The sequence below is a fragment of the Talpa occidentalis genome, unplaced genomic scaffold (assembly GCF_014898055.3).
Source record: "Talpa occidentalis isolate TD23 unplaced genomic scaffold, MPIMG_talOcc4v2.1 talOcc4.11, whole genome shotgun sequence".
NCBI classification, from domain to species: domain Eukaryota; kingdom Metazoa; phylum Chordata; class Mammalia; order Eulipotyphla; family Talpidae; genus Talpa; species Talpa occidentalis.
In genome coordinates, this window is record NW_023601104.1 from 75,532,014 (window position 1) to 75,555,631 (window position 23,618).

General features: G+C 50.4%; 1 protein-coding gene across 1 annotated transcript in view; it reads left to right on the plus strand.

The window, feature by feature from the left end:
- The first annotated feature begins 1,069 nt into the window (after window positions 1-1,069).
- The window catches only part of GALNT16 (polypeptide N-acetylgalactosaminyltransferase 16), an 83,647-nt gene continuing 61,098 nt past the window's right edge, over window positions 1,070-23,618 (plus strand). The window contains exon 1 of the mRNA XM_037503567.1: window positions 1,070-1,340. Coding sequence (XP_037359464.1) covers window positions 1,164-1,340 — 177 coding nt within the window. The 5' untranslated portion in view covers window positions 1,070-1,163. The remainder of the gene's footprint in view (window positions 1,341-23,618) is intronic.

Here is a 23,618-nt window from a genome sequence, read left to right on the forward strand (position 1 = left end):
AAGTGTCTGCCCTGTGCTCTATATTGTGCTGATCTCCTGGAATTAATTTAGCCCTCCTTGCTTCGTGCTTGGAGTGACAGTAGGTTTTCACTCTAATTCCCAGGGCTGGGACAGAATCTCAATTTTTGTGTACGTGTTTCTCACCACCGTCTTTCGTACTTTGTCGGAAGTGGTTTCCAGATGGTTTCTAAACTGGGCTGTGCCCCACCAGTCGTATGACCCCAGGCGAATCTTCCTGCCTCTCTGGCCTCCCATCTTTATGATGAAATGGTGATGATGATACCTCAGGGTTGTCCACAGGACAACGAGGCGGGGTGGAGAGAAGCATCATGAGAGCCGGGAGCCCCGGGTCAGTGGGCGATGTGGCGTGCCTGCACCCCCACTCTGCTTTCCCGGGCTGGGAAGCAGCGCTGCCTCCCGGTTGCTGTCTTCCAATGTCAAGTGCACCAGCTCTCCATCCTCCCCGGGGCGGGCCCTCGTCCGGCCGCTCTGAATCCTCGGCTGCGGAGGCTTCCAGGGCCAACTCGGGACTCTCCTTTCGCCCACCGCCCCTGCCCAAGGATTCGGCAAGCGCCCCTCGGACCCCGCGCCTCCGCGCAGCTCAGCGCTCAGCCACCATCGCAGCTGCGCGGCGCGGGCCCGGGCCGGGGTCGCGCATCTCCAGCCGTTGACTCAGGGCCGCTCGGTCCGGGGGTGGGTGGAGGTAGGCGGGACCGACCCGGGCCGCGCGGGGGCAGCCGCCGGGTACTCGGTCGCAGAGCGGCGGGAGCCGAGGCGAGCTCTGGCCCGTCGCCATTCCGCCGCGGGCGCCTGCCTCGTTGCGCCTCCCTCCCGCGTCGCCCCGCACCCGCCGGGCGCCTCTCCCGGTGCGCAGCGGCCCGGCGGCCGCGGGGGCTGGAGCGCGGGGCGGGCTCTGCGCGCGAATGAATGGGCGCCCGGGGACGCGCGCGCTCGGGGCTGAAGGGCATTAGGACCGTGAGGATCGCTCGGGGCTCCTGTCTCTCCCTATCACCCCCCCGCCCCCCACCTCTCTCCTGTTCTGCTCTGCAGGACTGAGCAGCCGGGCGCGAGCGAAAACAAACAGCTGGGGCTGCGAGCGCCCCCGCCCCGGCCCCGAGACCTCGCCGGCCCGGGCCCCCAGCCGGGGCGCCCGCCCGCCCACCATGAGGAAGATCCGCGCCAACGCCATCGCCATCCTGACTGTAGCCTGGATCCTGGGCACTTTCTACTACTTATGGCAGGACAACCGAGCCCACGCAGCATCCTCCGGCGGCCGCGGCGCGCAGAGGGCCGGCGGGAGGCCGGAGCCGCTCCGCGAGGACCGCACCATCCCGCTCATTGTGAGTGTGCCCTGCGCGCCGGGCAGCCGGCCCGAGAGCCGCGGCGCGCATCCCGGCCCCGCACGGCTCCGGAGGGCGCCGGGCCCGGCCGGGGGCTGTGCGCCCGCCGCTCCCCGCCGGCTTTGTATGTGTCGGAGCATTCCTGCCCGTTGTTATGGTAACCTCTGCCGGGCCGGCAGGGCTAAGGCACTCGCTTGGGAGGTGGGGTGACAGGGGGTGGGGGCTGGGAGAAAGTGCTGCAAGTTTGGTGGGCCCGGCGTGCGCGCGCGGCTGGGAACGTGGCGGCTCCGTCGGCACTGCGCCTCGGGGCCGGGGGCCGGGGGCCGGGGGCCGGGGGCTGCCCGCGCCCAGCCCGCTGAGGAAGGGGGCCGGCCTCTGCGCGCAGCTAGCGGGCGGTGGGAACCGCGTGCAGCGGAGCGCCTGGTGACCACACGCACCCCTTTGCCAGCCTCCTGGGGGCAAAGGACTTCAAGTGGGGGCTCTGGGGAAGGCAGAGTTCCTTAGGAGCTGTGCCGGACTTTGAACACTCTTCCCAGCCCGCGCCAACTGGAAACTGCTTCTTTGGCACGGAGGACTCCCCACTAACACCCCCACCCCGGGTTCTCTGGATCGGGAAAAGGTCTTGCTCTGTACAAGCCCCTCACCCCAACACTAGAGTTTATCGCCACTCCTGAGCGCGCACTGTCTGCCCGGGCGCGAAGATCCCCTTTCACTGGGTCAGCGCCGTCAAAGCCAGCGGGGAAACAAAGGCGACGTTGCTCGACTGGGGCCTCGGCCGAGCTGCTGGGGCCCCTCGGCGCTCCTGGGACCAGGGTTGGGGATGCGCAACCCCCGCTGCCCTGCAGGGGGCGTTCCTGTCGCCGCCTCCGCCCGGGCCCCGGGTGACAGCTTGTAGCCGGGGCACCTGTTGAGGCGGGAGGCTTTGGGACCCGCGGCGAAGCGCGCTCCGGCGGCGCGTTCTTCCGACGGGCACGTTCTTCCAACGGGGGCGGGAGGTAGGCGAGCGCCTTCGGCAACCCTCGGGATGAGCGGCTGGGCTGGGGCATCTTAGCCTGAGGGGGACCAGGAGGAGAGAGCGAAGTGCGCTGCCCTGGGTGGAGGAGAGCAGAGGGTGGCCATTCTATAGTGAAAAGATCTAGGTCTGGGGAGGAAGTGGCTAGGGGCTCCTTGAGGTTGGAAGCGGGGGAGAGGCAGTGCAGGGCCAGGAGTAGAATCTGAGATATTTGTGCAAAGGTAGCTGAGCCCCAGAAATGTGTGTGTATGTGTGTGTGTGTGGGGGGGTGATGGACAGGGTATCGGCGTGGAAGCACTCTCATAGTCCTGTCCTGCATCAGATTCCCTGTTTTGTTTGTGCCACCCAGAAAGAAGTAAAAATCCCTTACAAAGCATCCATGTTTCCCAGTTTGGCCTGAGGGGACCTTGGGGTTTGTGGGTGTCCCCCAGTCTTCCTCTCCCAATTCCCACATCTCTGTCTGCTTGAACTCTCTTGGGAGCAAACCCAAATAGGTTGGGTGCTCCTTTCTGGGCTGATGATCCCTGTCACTAAGACTGTTTTCAAAGCAGGTCCTGGATGTTAGGACAGAAAAGCTGATGAAATAAAAGCATCCCTTGTAAAGACCCCAGAATGTGGGGATCTGGGTGGACTGACAGAGTGGAGTGGGAACGGGCAGATCCAGGAGTAGCCCCAGACCCCAGGTAGCCTCCACACTGTGAAGACATCCCGCTGCTCCCTTCTCACACCCTGAGAGGCCAGCCCCACCTCAGGTTGGGCAGGCTGAGCCCCCAGGGGAGAGGCAGGCAGACCAGATGTTCTGTCCTTCTCTGTGGTTGTAGTGATGGGAGGAGGGTCTGGCCTGGAGGGAGAACTGGAGAAGTGTTGTATGCAAGGGGAGTAACACAGGGGAGATGCTGCTCCCAGTGGTGTTTGGGTCTCACAGTCGTGACCTTGTTGGAGGGCCTCTCTCCTGCTTCTCAGAGGTTGACCCAGAAGCCACCTGACTGAGAACCCCCAAGCTGGTGTGGGGGAGGGCACTGCTGGAGGCGAGATGTGGAGGGACAGAAATTGGAGGTCATGAGGGAGCTCCTGGGAGCATCCTCGTTCTCTCCTTGTTCCTATGGCGTTTGACTTGCTATAGATTAGAAAAGGGCTGTGAACAGGTAGCTCAGTTTGAAATGTACAGGAATATCAGGCACATCTCTGGGAGCCAGAGTGGAGTTGAAGAAAGTGGGGGGAGAGGAAGTTCTCAGCGCCTTCTCGGGCCACACGGCACAGCTATTCATCTCTGTTATTATTAGCCCTGGGGTGTCTGTTTGTAGGTACTGGTCCCCAGTTACACAGTGCCTTGGACACCATACGCCGTATTCTTATATTCGAGGTATTTCACATCAGTGGGATTCTCAGTCATCTGCCCTGTCTGTTCAGCTAAATGTAAGCTACCACACAGGGACTGTGCTAGAAGCTTCTTTCCACCTTACATTGATGCACACAGCAAGACTTAGTAAGTACTTACAAGATGAGTGAAGTCAGATTTTTGCCCATGTCTCGGAGCAGCTCCAATTTGACTATATCTCCATGAGCTGAAACCTTTGTTCAACTTACAAGGGCCAGATGCAGCTAAGGGTTTACTTTCTCCTTGAAATCTGTGGTTTACCTCTCACCCACCTCTTGGTCATTCTAAAATATCACTGTTTAGTTGGGCCAGGATGCTGCATGTGGATTTTCAGATTCTTAGAGAATGATGTGGCCAGCCATGCTGACAGAGGCTGAGAAAATTCAGACAAGCGTCATCATCACTCCCCTGGGGAATCAGAGAGCTGAGCTGGGAAAGGGAGGGTCTGCATAAGAGCCGGGCCTGGAGGCAGCCTGCCTTCCCAATGTCTGGCCTATTCGAAGCAAGCCAAGTTGTTTCTGGACCTTGGAATCGCTTGTTTGGCATTGTGGGGTGTCGGCATGGCAACCGTAGGGCCCGGATTTCTCAGACAGGTCCTGATTTTTAATATTCTGTCCTGCTGTCAGTCCATGTGTTACAAATTTTGATGGGAATAATTTTATTATGGAATCTGTAAAACTAAAGGGAGGTACTGACTCCCTCCCTATATAATTGCTTACAATGTGGCAGGGTTTGTAATCTTTCCAGGCTGTGCTTTGAAGGGAAGGCAGTGGATTTGAGTACATCCACTTCTGTCTACATTGATGCACGCTGGCTCACTGGCTCTGGCAGCGGGAAGAACTTTTGTGATTGGTTTGGTGTCAGGTTTTCCATATGCTAATTCTCTGACAGGCGCTGGTGGGATGTTAAGGTGTTAGACAGAAAGACAGAGAATTTCACCTTACAGACATTTTTTAAAAGACTATCCACAAATGAGATATTCTCATTGTGACACGTCTCCTATTTGGAACCATGAAAATTTTAGGCCAGCATTTTCATAAACCAGAGTTTCTTACCCTCTGGGATACTTCTGAGTGACCATGCATAAAATACTTAACCTCTCTGGACTTTACTTCTATTATGGTTAAATTATTTGTAGGGCTTATCCTTAGACAAACATTAACTTCATTTCTAGAAGCAGGTCAGTGGCCTTACAGGAGCTCTCCTGAAGGATAGTGTGTGGTTTGTTGCTTGAGAGGGACTTGCCAGTCAGGAGAAGGTCCTGCGTGACCCTCACAAGGGTCCTGCTTACCCAGCAGAAGAGAACACAGCTGATGGCTGTTCTGGAACTGTTTTCTGAGAGTAGATTTCAGTCAGATCTGGATGAGCTTATATTTTACTTGTATTATGTGCATTTTAAGACTGCGGGATATGATTTGCCTAAATGACAGACAGCGATTTCCCTTTTTGTGGCTGCAACATTATGTAAGTTTCAGGTGTGCGCCATGGACCGTGGGCATGTGTGCAAACCAGGTTAAGTTAAACAGCTTGTTACATGTCTGATTTTACCCCTCACCGTGCCATTTTCTCCTGTGTCCTGATTTACCTTCCTACCTACCCCTTTCCCTTCTGGTAACCACTAACTGGTCTTACAATCCAAACGTTGATTTTCATTTTATTTAGTTTATCTGGAAAATGATTTTCTATTTGTCTAGGTGCCACACACAAGAAAGAGGGCGGGGGCAGGAGAAACAAACACCTGCAATTCTCTTTGCCAAAATGTTCAGATTGAAAGGGTTGATTTCCATGACCTGGATCCCCTCGCGTGTCATGTTGAGGCCTGTCACTTGGACTTGGGCACAGCTCAGAGTCACCAAGACTGGTAAGGGCCCCAACAGCCCACCTTCCTTGGAGGCTTAAGGCCCAGTGGCACAGGGTTAGTTTTAGGGTGCTGCTCATTTCCTGATGGGCCCTTTAGCTCTGTGCCAGTTTCCCCACTGGCTGCCCCAAGGGCTTTGGCCTGACTCTCCTTTTAGGTGCTGTTTGTTGCCTGTGAACAGAGGATGCTCTTGGGTCTAGAAGTGCCATTGAAGCCAATGTAGAGGGGGCGCTGATAGGCAAGACTGGGCCAGATTGCCCCGAGGACAGTCTTACTAAATTGGAAGTCAGAGGTGAGCCTGTAGCCGAGCAGTTCATTAAGTTAGAAGATTGAAGATTTATCTGCTGTCTGCTTCCCAGGGAGACCTGACACACCTTCCCCATGAACAGTGGGGCACAGACACAAGGAGGCCAAACAGACGGGAGACCTAAGGCTTCCAAAAGGATCAGGGGAGCAGAGCTTTCAGGCACAAGTCAAGTAATAATTTACTTGAGCAGTGAGTCTGATCACAGGTCAGACGAGGGTGCAGGACAGTCATAGATGGCTGACAGCCCCTTCTTGAAATGGCTTCCAGTGGCTTGGTCTCTGTTCTGAAAGCTTGGTCTTTGAGCTGCACCAAGCAACCTCCGTCATCTGTCACCTTCGCGTGACATTTTTGGGTGACTTCCTTCATTGCCTTGTAAAGTGTTTTACAAACTTTCACTCTTTTGAATCCTCTCCACAACCTAACAAACTAGATCCTATTGTTAGGTCCAGCTAGTAGAGGTGTAAATTGAGGTTTGGAGAGATTTGGTGATTTACTCATGATCTGGCAACTGGCACCTTTCAAGTGAAGTGTTGCTGTCTCTGCAACCCCAGCTCTGCTTTCCCTGAAAGCATCTCCTGGGCAAGACCCGAGCTGGTGCTGTGGTGTGTCTTCCCTGGAGCCCTGGCCCAGCGCCTCGCTTTGCATTCAATCCATAAGCACTTGCTAGGAGAAAAATGCAAACACCATCTAGAACAAAGTGTTACCTGTAAGGAAAGTAGGATTTTGGATAATCCCCCTTCCATAGTTTGTCTCTTTTCCAACATAAGCTTCTATTAATATGATAATGCTAAAGACAATCAGGATAATTATTTTTAAAACACTTCAGTGACTGAGTAAAGTCACTCTTGATTCCTCAATGAAGGTGTCGACTTCTTAACCTTGTCTCACACTTCTGAACCCTGATATGTGTTTTCTTCACACCCCCTGTCAACAGGTCAGCACCTCTTTCCAACAGCAGCGGGGACTGGGAGAAAAAAGCCTCGTTGTCTCTTAAGAAGTCGGGCAGCTCTGTAACGAAGCTTGACTCGGGGTTCAATTATTGCACCACAAGAGACCTGGCACCTTGGGAAGCTGGGCTGGCTGCCACTGAGACCTGGGAAGAGGTGGCTAAAAGAAACGTGTAACTATCATATCTCTGAGCCATCCCTTGCTGATCCTTTGGGGCTGCCAAGCAGGAAAGGAGAGAGAACAAGACTGGACAGAGCAAAGAGGCAGAAGAGGAAGAGCTGCTTTTTAGCATCTTCCCTGCTCCCTAGGACTGAGCCCACCAAGGTCCTCCTGCCTGCCGAGGCCCCTCCCACCGTCCCAATTTCCTGTCTATTTCCTGACCCTGCATGGGGAGATTAAGGGGGCCTGTCCTGTCCTCCTGGGCCCCACCCATTGTTTTCCAGGGCAGCAGCAGCTGACAATACACATGAACTGTGTATTGTGGTATTGGCTGAAACCTAGGCTCCTGGTCTCCCCCACAGCCTGAATTTCAGCCACCCCCTTTAAGGGTATCTGGCTAAAGACCGCATGACTATTGAGGACTTTCATGACCAGACCAAGTAGGAGTGGCAGACAGGGTACATCTGGGGACAAGAGGGACACATGGAAAAACGTTTGGATTATGCTCTGTAAGCAAGATACTGCTGAGGACACATTTGGGTCCACCTGGAGGCAGGTTTGCTCCTAACCTTCTTACTTTTCTGAACCCCTTAGGTGACTTCAAGTTTTAGCCTAAGGGCAGCAGTGCCTCTTTCTAGTCTTCTGCCTGGTGACATGTGGCCCAGGGTAGATCAAGGTCTCAGAGTTCAGAGATGGTGACATCTCTTGACATACTTAGGGCTGTGACACCTGCCTCTGTGGGACTGGCAGGGACCCTAGTTGGGAAGAATGGTGCGGGTAGGAACAGACATCAGCTGCCAGTCATGAGGCTGTGAGGAGATGAAGGCCAAGTGGCCCTGTTTCTAGGTGTTTCCTTAGGTGAATCACTTCTACTCTGAGTCTTAGTTTCCTCTTCTGTCAGATGAGAGCTGAACTATAGGGTCTCTGAGGTCCCTCTCAGCTCAAACCGCCCTTCTCTTTGTTGAATTGCTCAGGCAAAAGTGAGGTGACCCCAAGCCAGAACTCAAGGTCTAATAGTACTTGAACCAAGGAGAGAATAAGGCCAGAGGATGAGGTATACAAAGACCTCAACCACTGTGTTCAGTAGAGAGAGAAAACTTTAAATTCTCATAAGGAATAAACAGGACCTACCCATTGCCCATACTCTTCTCTGGACACACTGTCTGTTGGAGCCATGCCGCTCCCCTTCTGTGACTTGGAGGCCTACGGAAGTGCAGTGCCTGGTGTGCACATAGACACAGATGCTGGAGTGTCTGATGGTGGACTTTGCACATCTCCACAACCTGGGAAGAGCAAAGCAAAGCTTCAGAGACTCCTGAGCAGAGAATCCAGAGTCACAAACCCTTGAACTTTCCTCAGAAGACAGCCATGGAATTGCTTTTAGACCACAAGCTTGAAATTAACATTGTGATAATAATAAGTTTAAGGAGTTCAGGAAGTTGGTCATCCCCAGGCAACCTTCAGCTTTTTGTAGGTCACAAATACAGCAGATTAGAAGAAGCAAGATGAGGGAACTGCTGGGAGCTGCTGACACACTGAGAACTCACAGTAGATAGCGAAGGACAAACCAGGAAGGGCCATGTGAGGCTGGAGTCTGGTTGCTCCAGCCTGGTTGTATGTCTCCCCCAGGGAGACACTGTACAGAGGAATTCTCAGGAGTCTCTGTAGCTTCGCTTTGCTCTTCCCAGGTTGTGGAGATGTGCGAAGTCCACCATCAGACACTCCAGCATCTGGAGTGGGCGCAGGCTGGTCACTTGTTCATTTACTTGGCAATGATTTACTGAGCCCCTGAAATAGACTGGAGATAACAAAATAGATAAAATCCCTGCCTTTCAAGGAGATCACACTCTAGTGGGGGGGAGACAGAGCATAAATAAACAAGCATACAATGTGTTAAGTGGTGGCAAATACTATGAAAATGAAAGAAAGCAGCAAAAGGGGACAGAAAGATGAGCAGTTGGCCAGGAAAGGCCTCTGGATAAGATGGTATTAGAGCTGTGCATGAATATGAAGAGCGAGCCATGCAGACAAAGGGGGAGAGTGTTCCAGACAGCCAAGACCAGGGTGTGTGCTTGGTGCACTTGACTGGGGCAGCCTAAGCAAGGGTAGAAATGGCCCAAGGTGGAAGATCAGATCATTAGGTCTCACAGGGCCTGGTAAAGACAGACTCAGTAACATGTCCTTGAGTCATCAGGAAGTGATAAATTAACATTCAGTGTACAGGCTTGGTAAGTCGGGGACCATGTCATTCATTTCAGAAAATTTTCCAGCAATATGGTCAAATGTATTAGTAAGTGTTGGTTCTTAAAGAGATACACAAACATTTTTGAAATATACTCTGTGACTGGAATGCTTGACTTCCTTATAAAGTGAGATCAAGGAGGAGGTTTGTGTGTGTGTGTGTGTGTGCCTGTGTGCACATGTGTGTGTGTGTGTTTTGGGGGGTGAGGCTGGTGAGGAGGAACAGAGGTGTTGGTGCCTGAAGAGATAATGGAGTCCTTGTTGAAGTAGTGGGGGAGGGCAGGCTGGGGAGGGCAGCTGGGGAGGGCGCTGTCTCCAGTGGGAGAGTTTTGTATGAAAAGGAGAATTCCTCTGTAAGGTGGTACCTGATCAGGTCCTCCTTTGTTTCCTCATCTGGTTCATGGTGTTCTCTTTGGATGTATTTAGGACTCTGGAGAGAATGTTTTCTGGTGATGTAGAAACTTGGAATTCTTGCCCATTCCTGTCCCAAGTTTCAGGTTCCTTCAGGAGGAAGCATCCAGGGCTTTCCGTCAGATACAGGTGGACCCCTACACCTGGTGCAGTATCAAGGACACCACACAGCTTTTTCTCAGGCAGGTGATGGATGAAAGGGGCTGCTCTCAGGAGAAATACAGCTCCACCTGGGGCTATATCCACCTATGTTTGAGATGCTTTCTAGTACCCAGGTGACTGGTATAATATGGCCGCATGCATTACTGGCAAGCAACAGTGGTCTGTATTTGGAGTTTAGGTCACACAGACTCGATTCTAGACCCTAGTCAGTCTTTCCCTTTTAGATGCTTTTCTGGGTTAAGATTGTCACCCCTTTATTTTCTCACAGCAGCTTTGGCACTTAGCTTCCTTAACTAAATTGTTAGCTGATGATGTTTCAGGGTCATTCATTTCAAGGAGGTCTGGCCTTGGAGTGCCACAGGGTGGGGTCCCTTTCTGCTGCACCTTTCAAAGTTGTTAAGTCTGTGGTCAGTTCCAAGGGGGCTATCTCTGGTACTTCACAAACCTGTGACCAGATTCTTTGATTAGAAGTCATCTTTTCCTCCCTCTAAATCACTCATGGGGTTGGGAGGATGGAGAGAGTGGGGGAAACTGAGGCTCAGAGAGAAAGAACTATGACCAGTTAATGATGTCTACCTTGGTGTTGGTGCCTTGAAGAAGTGAGGTGGTAGGTTTGAGATCCAGCCCCCAAATAGTTCATCATGTCAAGAGACCAGAGGAAGAAAGGGAACCACCTAAGGGACAGAGCAGACACACTACAGGAACCAGAGGAGGTAATGAACGGTGTTTGGGAACAGAGGGTGCCTGTGGTAGGTGATGTTTTAGAACAGTCTTAGTGCTACGAAAATGGGGCTATGAAAATGATAAGGGACTTCTCTCAAAACACCAAAAGAAATTCAGTCCCTCCTGGACACAAGTCAAGATTGCTAGTCCATGGGGTTCTTTGCACAGCAAGAAACACAGCAGCATCACCAAACAGTCCTTCCAGTCAAGTGGGGTCCCTGAACCACATCTCTGTGGTTGAAGCTAGGCTTGGAACCATGTCAGGGTGGCTAGCCCGAAAACTGACTTGTGTCCAGGCAAGAGTCTTTGGAGGAGACAGATAGTAGGTCACTAGACAAGCCTGGACAGTCACAGGGTCTCTGATGGGAAGCTGGAATCTGACAGAGGTAGGAAGAGCCCCAATTGGTACATACCTGTACTGGCCAATATGGTAGTCACCAGCTCCATGCAGCTATTGAGTGCTTGGCATGTGGCCAGTGCAACAGAGGAACTAAATTTTTAACTTAATTTAATTTAAATTGATTTAAATTTAAAAGCAGACCCTCATTTCAGTTATTGGAAAACTTTTAGGAGTGTTTAGAAGAATTTCAATATGTGGAATCTTATGTCTTCAACAGAAAATTTTATGAAATCTCAATATAGAACAAGTATTTCTGGGGAAGATTTAGCCTGTAAATAGAAGTGTGCTCTACCTATAAAATACACTCTGGATTTCAAAGACTTAGTACCAAAAAAAACCCCAAAACCACACACACACCAATAAAAAACTTCACTGATATCTTTTATATTGATTATATGTTGAAATTATAACATTTGGATATGTTAGACTGAATAAAATAACAAAATATACTGTTAAAGTTAATTTTGCTATTTGCTTTTTCTTTTTTATGCAGCTTCTAGAAAGTTTTGAATTATATATGTGGCTTTCACTCTATTTCCATTGGAGAGCTGTTCTTTTTTTTTTTTTAAGATTTATTTATTTATTTATACAAGAACTAGGGTACAGGCCAAGTGCGTGGGAGGGTGAGAGGATTCACCAGAGACAGAGTAGGGAACAGAACAGGCAGACTGGCGAAATACACTGCTGAAGGGAGCAGCGGGTGTGATAGGAGAGGTCGGCCGCGCCATGTGGGACCCTCACCTGCTGGCCGAGATTGAACCAGCACTGAAGAGGCTGTGGACAGCTTCACAGCATGGCGCTCAACCGCCTGCGCCACCAGGGGAGGCCCTGGATAGCTGTTCTTTTTTTTTTTTTTAAAAGATTTATTTATTTATTTATTTATTAAAGATTTATTTATTTATTTATACAAGCACTGGGTACAGTCAGAAGCGAGGGAGGGTGAGAGAATTTACCAGAGCCAGAGCGGGGGGCAGAGCAGGCAGAAGGACCGAGGTACACTGCTGAGGGGAGCAGTGGGCGGCAGGAGAGGTCTGCGCGCCATGTGGGACCCTCCTCCGGTGGCCGGGGAGCAGCCGGGGATCGAACCGGCGCTGCAGAGGCTGCGGGCAGCTTCGCAACCCAGCGCTCAACCGCTGCGCCTCCCGGGAGGCCCTGGATAGCTGTTCTTTACATGTGTTCATGACTCTTCTCTAAAGTACTAGGAGGCTGTCAAGGGAGGGCTATATATAAAGAATATGGCTAGTTCCTAGTTTACCTTGACTGCAGAGTGAGTCTTTTCTGGACCTGTTGTCGCTCGGTCATTTGTTCCTAATTCACTATCATCTGTGGTCTTGGGCCACCTCCCAGCATGGGTCCTAACCCTCATACCATCATTAAAACCAAGGGCAATGTTTTCTTATAGCATCTTCTCTTTCTAAAATCCCTTCTAAGCTCTGACCGTGATGAAAATGGGTTTTGAAGGAGGGGTAGGAGCAGTGGAGGTGGGGAGACTTTACTCCCTTGGAAAGAAGAGGGATTAGTTCCAGTCTGTTGCTTTTGGCATTTCATCTTTGTCCTGTTAGAGCCAGAATGACAAATAGGGCTCAACTCTACTGCCAGCTCAGAACCTGTGGAAGTGGCAGCCTGGAGCAGGCGGTTAAAGGATTCTGAAGCAGCATCCAGGCTGTGTGGGAAAGAGCCATCGATTAGCCATGTCTGTGAAGGGCAAGGAAGGAATCATAGAATATGTGCCTTCTGCTCACTGATCCTGTGCTGATGAAGTGTCTTGCTTGAGTTATTTTTCTCCACTTTGTAGACTTGATACACTGTAGTTTTAATACACTGGCAGCCTGAAGAAACAGGGATAAAGCTTGCATTGAGGCAGAATAGCAGAGGGGAAATCGGTCATCCTAATGGCCCACAACCCTAACTAAGGAGATGTGACAAGACCTGCAAACATTGTGCAGACTTCTAGTGGCCCATCCTGTCCAGAACACCTCAATAGCCCCTTCACTTACTTGCAGGTAAGCCCAGAGCCAGCTTACTGGGTTGAGGAGAGGACAGGCTTTTAGTAGAAAGGTATGAGATCAAAGACAAGGAGATTTTTCTTTTCTTTTTTTTTTTAAGATTTATTTTTATTTACTTATGCATACAAGAACTGGGGTATAGGCCAGAGGTACGGGGGTAGGGGTGGGGTAGTTTGAGAGACTTCACCAGAGACAGAGTGGGGAGCAGAACAGGCAGATCTACTGAAATACACTGCTGAGGGGAGCAGTGGGTGAGACAGGAGAGGTCTGCTGCGCCATGTGGGTTAGCTCCCTGCCCAGCAATCAAACTCAGGCCACAGTGGCTGTCAATAGCTTGATAGAGCTGAGACTTTAACCCCTGCACCACCAAAGAGGCCCAGATTTTTCTTTATTATTCTTTTCTCTCCTTTTAGACATAGTACATGCTTAATACACAAAAGACAGGAAGCCAAAAAGAGGGAAATGAAAATCACCCCAAATCTAAATATTACCATTGGGGTTTACCACTATTAACATTCAGATTTTTGGTTACTTTTTTAAAAAAATGAAATCATAGGTTGTATATAGTTTTGTAACTTGCTTTTTCAGTTAGTATTATATCATGAACAGCTTTCTGTCTTGTCTTCTTCCAAAGTCATATTTAATGACTGTCTAATATTTCATTGAGTGAATGTTTCATAGATTACATAATCACAGTTTGCAAACGCTGTACATTTAGATTAGTTTGAACAATATGATTTTTTTTTGTCAAAAATGATCAAATATTGGCAGTTCACATGATTCAATCAAATGTTTTCTAGGTTTTCACTTTTATAAAGAACACAGCAATGAGCATCCTGGTAGGTAAATCTGCACACAATGTTTTGAGTCATCCCTTAGATAAATAGCTGGAAATGGAGTTGTCAAACAAACTGTTAAACAATTAATTAAAGACAGAATCTGATAGGGCTGGGATTAGGCTGAGGGGAGTCTGATGAGAGGTCTAAGTGCAGATCCTTTTTTTAATTTAAAAATTTAATATTTTGTTCATTCTAGGCTTTTTGCATTGATATTTAATGAAAAATCATTAAAATAACATAAGATTATTGTAATGGTAATATAAATATCTTAATGTTCCATCAAAATATCTATCCCGGTTCCTGAGGGGTTTGGTGCCCCCTTACATTTTTCACCTGAGGTGAGTCCCTCTGAGGTGAGTCCCATCCTTGGATACCAAGTCCCTTTAAGAGTTGTTACTGTGAGTGCTCGTAAACCTCTCAGAACAGTGTCCGTGAGGAGTGAGTTCTATAACAGTCATGTACCTCTCTACTCAGAAAACACTTATTTTAAAATATGTGACAGACACAAAGCTAGAATCTGGAGTGCAAGTGCGAATAGGACCTGGTTCTTTGGGCTTATAAGGGAGCTGGTGATGGTGGGGAAGGGTGTGGGTGCCATCATAGGGTGAAGTGCTGAGAATAGTGAAGTCTTGGTTGCCTTTGCTGAGGGATGAAAGAGTCCCTGGAGTCCCTGAAGGTGAGAACATCCTGGTTGGACATAGAAAGAAAGAACATTGGGCAGGAGGTATGTCCTGAGCAAAAGCTCGGTGTGGTACCTCAATTCCAAGTTGTTTCATAAGGTCATAGCCTGAAACAGAGCAGGACTAGGGCAAGAATGAGAGGAAAACACTGCTGTTTCCCCCTGAGCCCGATGTTTGTTCGGTTCCAGAGCACACTGAGTACCGAGAACCCTGCCCGGAATGATCCATTCATTCTCCCAGGAGCGCCACCTTCCCCACCTAACAGAAATAATAGTGGCGTTGATGCCTAAAGTTGATTAGCTCTTCTGATTATTTAAATTGTGATAAAATTCACGTAACACTCTACTGCATCAACCATTTTTAAGCAGACTCGGTGGTATTAGGCCATTCACATCGCCCTGCAACCACCACGACCAACCACCTCCAGAACTTTTTCATCTTCCCAAACTAAAACTCTGAACCCATTAAATGCCAGCTCCCCCTCCTCTCCTTCCCCTAGTCCTTGGAAACCACTGTTGTACTTTTTGTCTATATAACTGCCTAGTCTGAGACTCATTTAAGTAGAATCACGCAGCATTTATGTTTTTATGGCTAGATCATGTCACTTAGAATCATGTCCTCAAGATTCATCCTTATAGCAACTGTCCTGTCAGAATTTCCTTCCTTTACAAGCTGGTTAATATTCCATTGTATATACACACCAGATTTTTAGCCATTCATTCGTTGATGAACACTTAAGTTGCTTCTCCCAGCTTTTGGCTACTGCAAATAGTGCGGCTGTGAAAATGGATGAAACAAGTATCTGTTTGCAATCCTGCTTTCAATTGGTATGTGTGTATATCAGAAGTGGAATGACAGGTCATATGTTAATTCCATTTTTAGTATTTTGAGGAACTGCTCTCCTTAATTTTACCAGAAAAGGGAGCCAAGCACCCAGCACAGTGCCTGCCCCTAGTGAGTATGCAGTGGATGGTTGGCTGAATGAAGCTCCAGGGGGCTGAATAACTCACCCAAGGCCCATAGCAGGAGGTGGGGGAAGAGGGACCCCCGAAACCAAAGCTCTTTATCTCCAGACTGTAGGGCTCCCTGAGAGGGCCTGGCTTTCATCAGTCCTGGGAGAAGCCTCACCCTCCCTTCACCTCCCTTCACCTCCCTTCACCTCCCTTCACCTCCTTTCACCTCCCTTCACCTCCCTTCACCTCCCTTCCCTTCTCTTGAGGCAGAAACTGAGGACACTGCCCTTAGGTAGCCCTCCCCCAATTGACTGCCCACAACCATTGCCAAAAGTTGCCACTGATCGTCATAACTCTAAGGGAAAGGGGTGGCATGTCCAGCATCAGTCACCCAAATGCAGCCCAAAAATATCAGCTTGGGCTGTTCATGGCCAATGAAAACCCTGCCTGTGCCGCTCAGCCCAGACGCGCTATGTAATTGCTTTCCTTGGCTGTTCCACTTTGACCTCCGTAAGTCCTGGCATGCGATAGCACTCAGTGACTCTGTGATGGTTGAACCTACAGCCTACTTTGTGCCGGGCTAGGGTGAAGAGCTTGGCAGACATTCTCTGATTTGACTCTGCATGAGGGACTATCAATGTCTCCACTGTCCAGTGAAGAAACCGAGGCTCAGAGAGCAGGGAAGTTGTTTGATGTCGCAGCCAACAGTTACCGCGCTGGTGTGTAAAGGAGGTGCCTGGACTCCTCACCACACAGAAGATTCCCCTCTGCTGTGAGGGGAATCCAGTTCAGTTCCAGACCTTGTTAGGTTTGTGAGGTCCCACTTGAAGCAGCCGCTGAACCCCTGGATAGGAAGGAGGAAAGGATGAGAGGGAAAGGGGAGCCAGACCAAAGCTGGTGGACCCAGCGCTCCTCTGCTCTCTGCTTGCCACCTGGCCATGCTCTAAGAGCTCCGGGGCAGTGGAAATCTCTTTTGTTGCCAGCAGGGCTGTGTGGTCCCGAGAGCAGCCCAGCCTCCATCTCTTAGGCTGAGTGCATGTGCTGTCGTGACCGAGGGGAGAAGTGGCTGGCTCCAGAACGCTGACATCACTCTCACTTTTCTCCAGGACACAAGGTTTGGCATTCCTGACATCTGACATTTCACAGGCCTGGAGAGCCCGGCACAGTCCCCATCACTCCAGACACAGTCCTCTGCCCAAGTGTGAGGTGCTGGGTGGGAGCTGAGCTTGTCCCCAGGGCCTGTCTAAGCCCCAAGCCACTGTGATGGTCATTAGAGGAATGATACTCATTCTGGAATTACTTCCTGCTAGTGTGCACATGCATACAGAGAGCACTTCAAAGACCAAGTGTTAGATGATTAATTTTCATAAATTACATGGTGGGGTTCGCCCCAGAGGACCTCTGGAGAGACATCAGAGTTGACAAGGATTATGTCTGCCCGAGCTGCTTTTTTTTTCTTTGCATGCAGACAACTCAAGCTGCCTAGTGAGCAGCTGGGAAGCTGCTCTGGTCTCTTACCTTGAAGGGTGGTTCCTTGTGTATTTCCTTTGTACACTGCCTGCATTGATACAGGCGTTGGGCTGGAGTCTGCCAGACCCGGGGTCAAATTCCCTCTCTACCGAGCTTCACTGTGTCCCAGCCACACCACCCTACTTTCCTCCCCTCCGCTCAAGTTGCCCCCCTTGGGCCATTTGCACAGGTTTGCCCCACTGCTGAGTGCCCCACCGCCCCACCCCAACTGGCTCCTCTCTCCAGCCCCTTACCCTGCTTTATTGCCTTCTCACACTTATCAGTCTTGGAAATGATCTTGGCCGTGTGTTCTTTTCTGCTCTCTGCGGGAATGCACAGCCGGGAGAGGAGAGGCTGCTGTGCTGTGCACTTCTGTAGGGGCCTGCCATGTGGAGCAAGCATGTGGTGTTAGAGAGCTCATAACCTGACCTCTAAACTCTCTGAGCCTCTGTGTTCTTCATCTGTGCAGTGGGGATAGTAGTCAGTCCTAGGGGTTATATCAGAAAAGACGCCGTACACGTGGAGTGTGGCCAGGAGGAGGCATGTCACAAAGATGGATCACTAATGCCCTTCACTCAGCTTCTGTGGCAGCTGACTGTCTAGTTTGCACCAGGGCCAACACAGTGCCTGGCACCTGATAGGCCTGTGGCGATGTCGACCAAATTGGAGGAAGGCTGCCTATTACTGATATGACCGCATTGCTTTGCACACAGTGTAGCCCTTCGTGCACCTACGTCTTAGTTGCCAGGATGTCAGTGTGTTTGCCAGTTTCACACCCAGCCCCTTACATGTCCTGATTCTTGGACTCAGGCAGGTAAGGAGCTTGGTGTAATATGCCAGACAGCTTTTCCAGGGTAGGAAAGATAGGGTAGGGTCAATACATAGGAATCTAATGCCTGAATTCAAATGTAGCTCCACCACTTACTAGCTGTGTGACCTTCGCCAAGTTACTTAACCTCTCTGTGCCTCAGTACCTACATCACAGGGTATTTAGGAGGATTTGACTATTTGTCTAAGTAGTGCTCTTAGAATGCTTGTGCTTAGTAAATGCTCTGAGAAGGCAGGATGATTCTAGCCCCAGGAAAGGGTCAGAGAGGCCTACCTCAGGCCAGGTGAGGTGAATTACCTGCAAGGGGCAGCCGGTGTGGTCTCCCTCTGCTTTCTCAGCTTCCCTGTGTCATTATCATTCTTGTCAATACCATTCATTAAACACCTGCTATACATCAAGAACTGTGCAGGTGCCAGGGAATCAAAGGTGAACAAGGCTCCCTGGCTTCTGTCCTCAAGATGCTTATAGTCCAGTGAGGGAACAGATCATGACAGAGGTGTGGATAAATACCAAGGGAATACCAGATTATTTCACTCATATGTGGAATATAAAGAAACAAAATAAAGAAACAGACTAAACGAAGCCAAAACAAACCCTAGACATATGACTACGGAATTGAAGCTACCAGAAGGAAAGGTTGGGAGTGGGGAACAAAGGGAGGAGGGAGCCCAATGGTCTATAGAGGAAGGTTCCGGGTGCTTTGGTGGTGGGCGTGGTGTGGTGACGTGCATGTGAAGAGGTGTGCGCCTATTTCCCTAAATGGTTGTAAGGCAGGAGGACGCAGGGCAGGTTTTCTATGATCCGAGCAGACAGGGTAAAGGAGGAGTCCTGGAGCCCTCGGTGCCCTTTCAGGCTCTATTTGGGATTTACCAGGTACACGGCAGGCAGGGGTGCCGGGAGGCTGGCAGGCCTCCCAGCCCCCAGCAAGTCTTCTCTCTAGCTGGGCTCTCCGGCCTTCTCTGGTGGTCTCTGCTTCTCTGCTCTTTCGTTCGTTCTGCTCTCTGTTCTACTGGCGTCCCCATGATGCTGCCCTTATAAGCCCAGCCTTAGCCCAGGTGTCCCCACTTACGCATGCCTGCACCCTACTCCAGGGGCCCGCCATCAGGCATGCATCCAGGACCGCAGGGATCCATCTTCTATCCTGATGCCGGGAGGGCAGAAAAGCCTGATACTTTTTCACCTTACCCTACAATGGTGTACAGTGTAGTAAACCTCAGTACAAGTAATACAGTTTTTAAAAATGAAGTAGAATAAAAATATAGAGTGTAAAAAAAGAAAACCCTACAGCAGGGAGACCACACCTGCAAGGCTGCCCCTTGCAGGTAATTCACCTCACCTGGCCTGAGGTAGGTGCTGGTCAGAGCCAGAGATTGGAGGCTCCTTACAAGTGGACCGCTAGAAGAATGATTCCACTAAGCCTCGCCCCTTTGGGTTTGGAAAATTGGATTCCCGACTCAGGGCACTCACACCTGCCCTGCAGCAAGGCCTCTCTGACCCTCTCCTGGGGCTAGAATCATCCTGCCTTCTCAGAGCTGGCGGGGGCCTTAAAGGACCGGACCTCTTCCTTGTCTCCCACACTAATACCTGCGGCAGTTCCCCAGGGCAGGAAGTCAGCTCTTCTCCCGGGAGACAGGCACTGGAGCTGACTGCTGCTGCGGTGGCTCTCCTGCCATGACCCCACTTTTAAAGGCCAGGGTTCTTCACCAGCCTGGAGGACAGATGCACGCAGCTATCTCAGGTGGCTGGGACACCCACATGCCGCCGTCCACTCCTGGGCTGCCCCTTGCAGGTAATTCACCTCACCTGGCCTGAGGTAGGTGATGGTCAGAGCCAGAGCAAGGAGGCTCCTTACAGGCGGACCGCTAGCTTGTGACGCCTGCTCCAGGTAGCATGCGAGCAGCTCAGGCCTGCTCCAGGCCCTCCGCTGAGCATGCTAGCAGCTCATCTAGCAAAACACTGGGACTTGCTCGGGCCCCACTGCCTACCATGAACTTTGGTAAATTATGTGTCTGTGCTGCGTTCCCTCAACTGCAAAACTGGGGAAATCAAAGTAAATTGTCTGCTTATTTGGAGGAGACTGTGAGGATCAGATGAGATTATGCATTAAAACCTGTAGCGTTGGGTTTGGCTTTGTCATTTTTTTTAAAGATTTATTTATTTATGCATACAAGAGCTGGGGTACAGGCCAGAGATGTGGGGGATGAGAGGAATCACCAGAGACAGAACGGGGAACAGAACAGGCAGACTGACTGAAATACACTGCTGAGGGGAGCCGTGGGCGAGTCAGGAGAGGTCTGCTGCGCCATGTGGGTTTCTCCCTGGCTGGCTGGGGATTGAACTCCAGAGGCTGCAGATTGCTTCACAGTGAGGTGCTTAACCCCTTGCTCCAACAGGGAGGCCTGGCTTTGTTATTTTGATGTCACTTATTGTTCCCATTTCCCAGGGAAATTGGGTCGTGCCTGCAGCCCACCCCTCAGGGAGGTAAGCTGGGCATGCCCTGGAACTGCAGCTGCAAACAAGGAAACTGAGGCCCTGTATCCTGTCCCTCCCTCAGGGACCATGTGGCCCCTCGCACAGAGGCTGTGTCTTCTGGGTGGATGAACACCCTGTGTTCGTCGCTAGTCCTGGCTTCTCTGTACTTCTGCTGGCATGTGGCCTGTGGCCCAGCCCCAGATCCATACTCGTGGTCCTTGCCCTACTAGCAACTCTCATTTTCCCACCTCCTGAAAAAGCTTCTGATTGGCCCAGCTTATCTTGCTGAGCCCAGCCATAGAAGTTAAAGGTCACCTGCCAACACCTGGATGGACGCCCCCCTTTGAGTCAGGTGCCCATGTTGAGCAAACAGCGAGAGTAAAGAGCTCAGTGCCCTGGAGCACAGAACACACAGATTAAGGCAGCAGAGAATATGGACATAGGGCAGGGACAGAGTCCCTCAATAAGAGAACTCTCTGGGGTGATAGTAATATTCCATTTCTTGATAGGGATTTGGATAAAACAAGTGTATGCCTTTATCAGCAGTCATAAAAAGATATTCTGAAGATATGTACATTTTACGCCTCCCCTCCCCACATAAAACTTTAAGTAAATTTTGAACTCTAGTTAGTGATAAGCTTGCTCAAGTGTTTAAAGGTGAAATATGCTGAGGTCTACTGCTTCCTTTGAGATACCAAAAAATTAAAAAATTGACTGGTGGGTAAACTTTCTCTTTTAGAAAACTGAGAACAAAGGTAAATCTTTTTTTTTTTTAAAGATTTGTTTTATTTATTTATACATACAAGCACTGGGGTATAGGCCAGAGTGTGGGGGGTGAGAGGATTCACCAAGGACAGAGTGGGGAGCAGAACAGGTGGATCTACTGAAATACACTGCTGAGGGGAGCAGCAGGCAAGACAGGAGAGGTCTGCTGTGCCTTGTGGGTTAGCTCCCTGGCTGGGGATCAAACTTCTGCTGCAATGGCAAGAGATAGCTTGTTAGAGCTGAGACTTAACCCCTGCACCACCAGGGAGGCCCCAAGAGTAATTCACCTTTGGTGCAGCAGAAATTCAAATCTTTCTCCTGGATCTGTATTCAGACCTGAGGTGAAGCTACTACTGGGAACTGATGCCTCTAAGTGAGGTAGGGGACTGAGGAGCCTCACTTGAGGACCTGAATCCAGTAGAAATTCTCCCCTTGATCCTCATCTGCATGTGGAGTGGCTAATCCTGCGGCCTCAGAGAGACCCCTCCACAGCGGGAGCTCTGATTTGTACCCTAAGTCCCCTGAGTCCTGAAAGACAGTAATGATAAAAAACAGAACAGTTCTTGGAATCAGTGACTCCATGAGTCCAACACAAAGCAACAAGGGTCTTGGCCGCTGCTCCTCTCAAGTCCCCCCGCTACATTCCAGCAGAGACTGGAGGAAAGGCCGGTAGAATCTGAGGAAATGTCCTGGGAGGCTGCAGATCTGGCCTGATTTGCAAGAAGCCTGTGTTTCCTTTTCTCCCTAAGCCAGTGTCACTGGCTTAATGTGACACGGCTTGTTTGGGCAGATGAGGGCTGGGGTCCAGGCCTCCCCGCCTCCTGGCCGCAACCTCTTCCTGCTACACCATGCTGCCTCTTTAGAAAGCCACAGGACATTTGTTCTGCATTAGGGCAAGCCAAAAGGCAGTTGGAACAGGTTGACAACCAGCTGCAAAAAAGCCTGTGGTGGTGAATGAATAGGCTGGGCCCACAAGACCACAGCACTCCTGCCAGTTACACCAGAACCAGTGACATTCCAAAACCCAGCTAGGGCCTGTGGCATTGCCTTTGTTCCTTCTGCACCTAGTGAGCCCAGAGCCTGGCCAGGTGAGGTGCCCCAGACCTAACTAATTTACCACCGGGCATCACTCTGAGATAATGAGATTCATGGGCCCTTCACAGAGTACATCCTTTAGGACTGGAAGTTTCCAGTAGGTTTCCATCAACCCAGAGCTCTGCGGATTAGAAAATAGTCTCTATGGAATTAGACACTTAAAACTCAACCCCAGGTCTGGGAAAGTCAGCATCTAGGGATGAGGGTGTGAGTGCTGACCCAGGCTCCTGGGAGTCTGATGCTGGCATTTTTTCCTGGCTGGAGAGAAAGGTTTTGTTTTCCCTTCGGGGCCTCTGAGGGATGCTGAGGTGCCGGAGGTCACAGAGAGGCTGAGTGACAGTCCATGTGGAATCATTGCTTTGATGAAATCACCATTTTTGGAGTCTCTCGCTGTAAGTTAGCATCACGGACCTAAGTCTTACCTCACAGAGAAAAGTACTGCTGGTATACTAGGGGAGGCATGGAACCAGCCACTTCCAGGTCTGAAGCTGTCACCTTGCTAGAAAGCTCAAATTCTGTGATTCTCTGCGCCTGGTCTGAAGCCTGAAGCCTGGTAGGACTTTGTTGACCTACTAAGCCCTGTGGTTGCCCTTTGGTGGAAATAAGTGGAATAGCCCCAAACAGGCCTGCCAGGACCCTCTGGCTGGGTGGTGAAATAGATGGGGAGTGTGGAAGAGGCCCTGGGTTTTACCCTCCCAGAAAGGCTGCCTTCAGAGCTAGCGGTAAATCCCTAACAAGAAACTGGGTGCTCTTAGGAAGAAGAAATGGATGCTGGGCTTCCCAAAACAAAGGCAGTCCTCCGTGCTCAGTGTAGAAATTGTTCCGAGCTATTTTTGTTAATGAATTTAATCTGCACGTATGCTTTGTTGGTCACTGTCAGTCTCTAACCTTAAAAGTGAGAGACAGCGCCACCATTCACAGGTTATTGTGGCCGCCCGCATGTGCATCTTTGTTGTCAGGACTGCGATCTCTAAATGCTCTTTGCGCCTTGACACACCCACACTTTGAGGTTCCTGGGAGGCAGTTGTTTTACTGGATTCAGCACTCCCCAGAGAAGGACCCTTTGCCTTGAGAAACCAACATTTTGGATGGCCTTACCGGCAGACAGGAAGGCAGGGGAAGAGCAAGCTGTCCCAAGGCATTAGAATTGAATCCAGGTTGCCTGGAACCAGGGTAGCTCTGCAGGGCAGACTCCCAGAGTCAGCTGTCTTTGCTGCTTCCCCAGAGGAGCTGAGACAAGACATCCAAGTGGGCTTTGCCCTTTGGTTTCAGTGTTGATGATTTCAAACTGACAGAAGCAAAGGAAAAGGTTATAAAAATAGTCAGGCTCTCATTGACCCCAAGATGGTATGGTGGAGAGTGATTGAAAGTTTCACATTAAGAATGTGACTCTTGAGGGCACCTTCTAGTATTCAGACCTGCTGAGGAAAATTCCCTGTATACTTCACCTCTGGACTTGGAACAAAATCTCAGCCCAAATGGTAATGGGTTCAGAAAATTACCGGCCCTTGAAAATAAGGGTAGAGAAAGA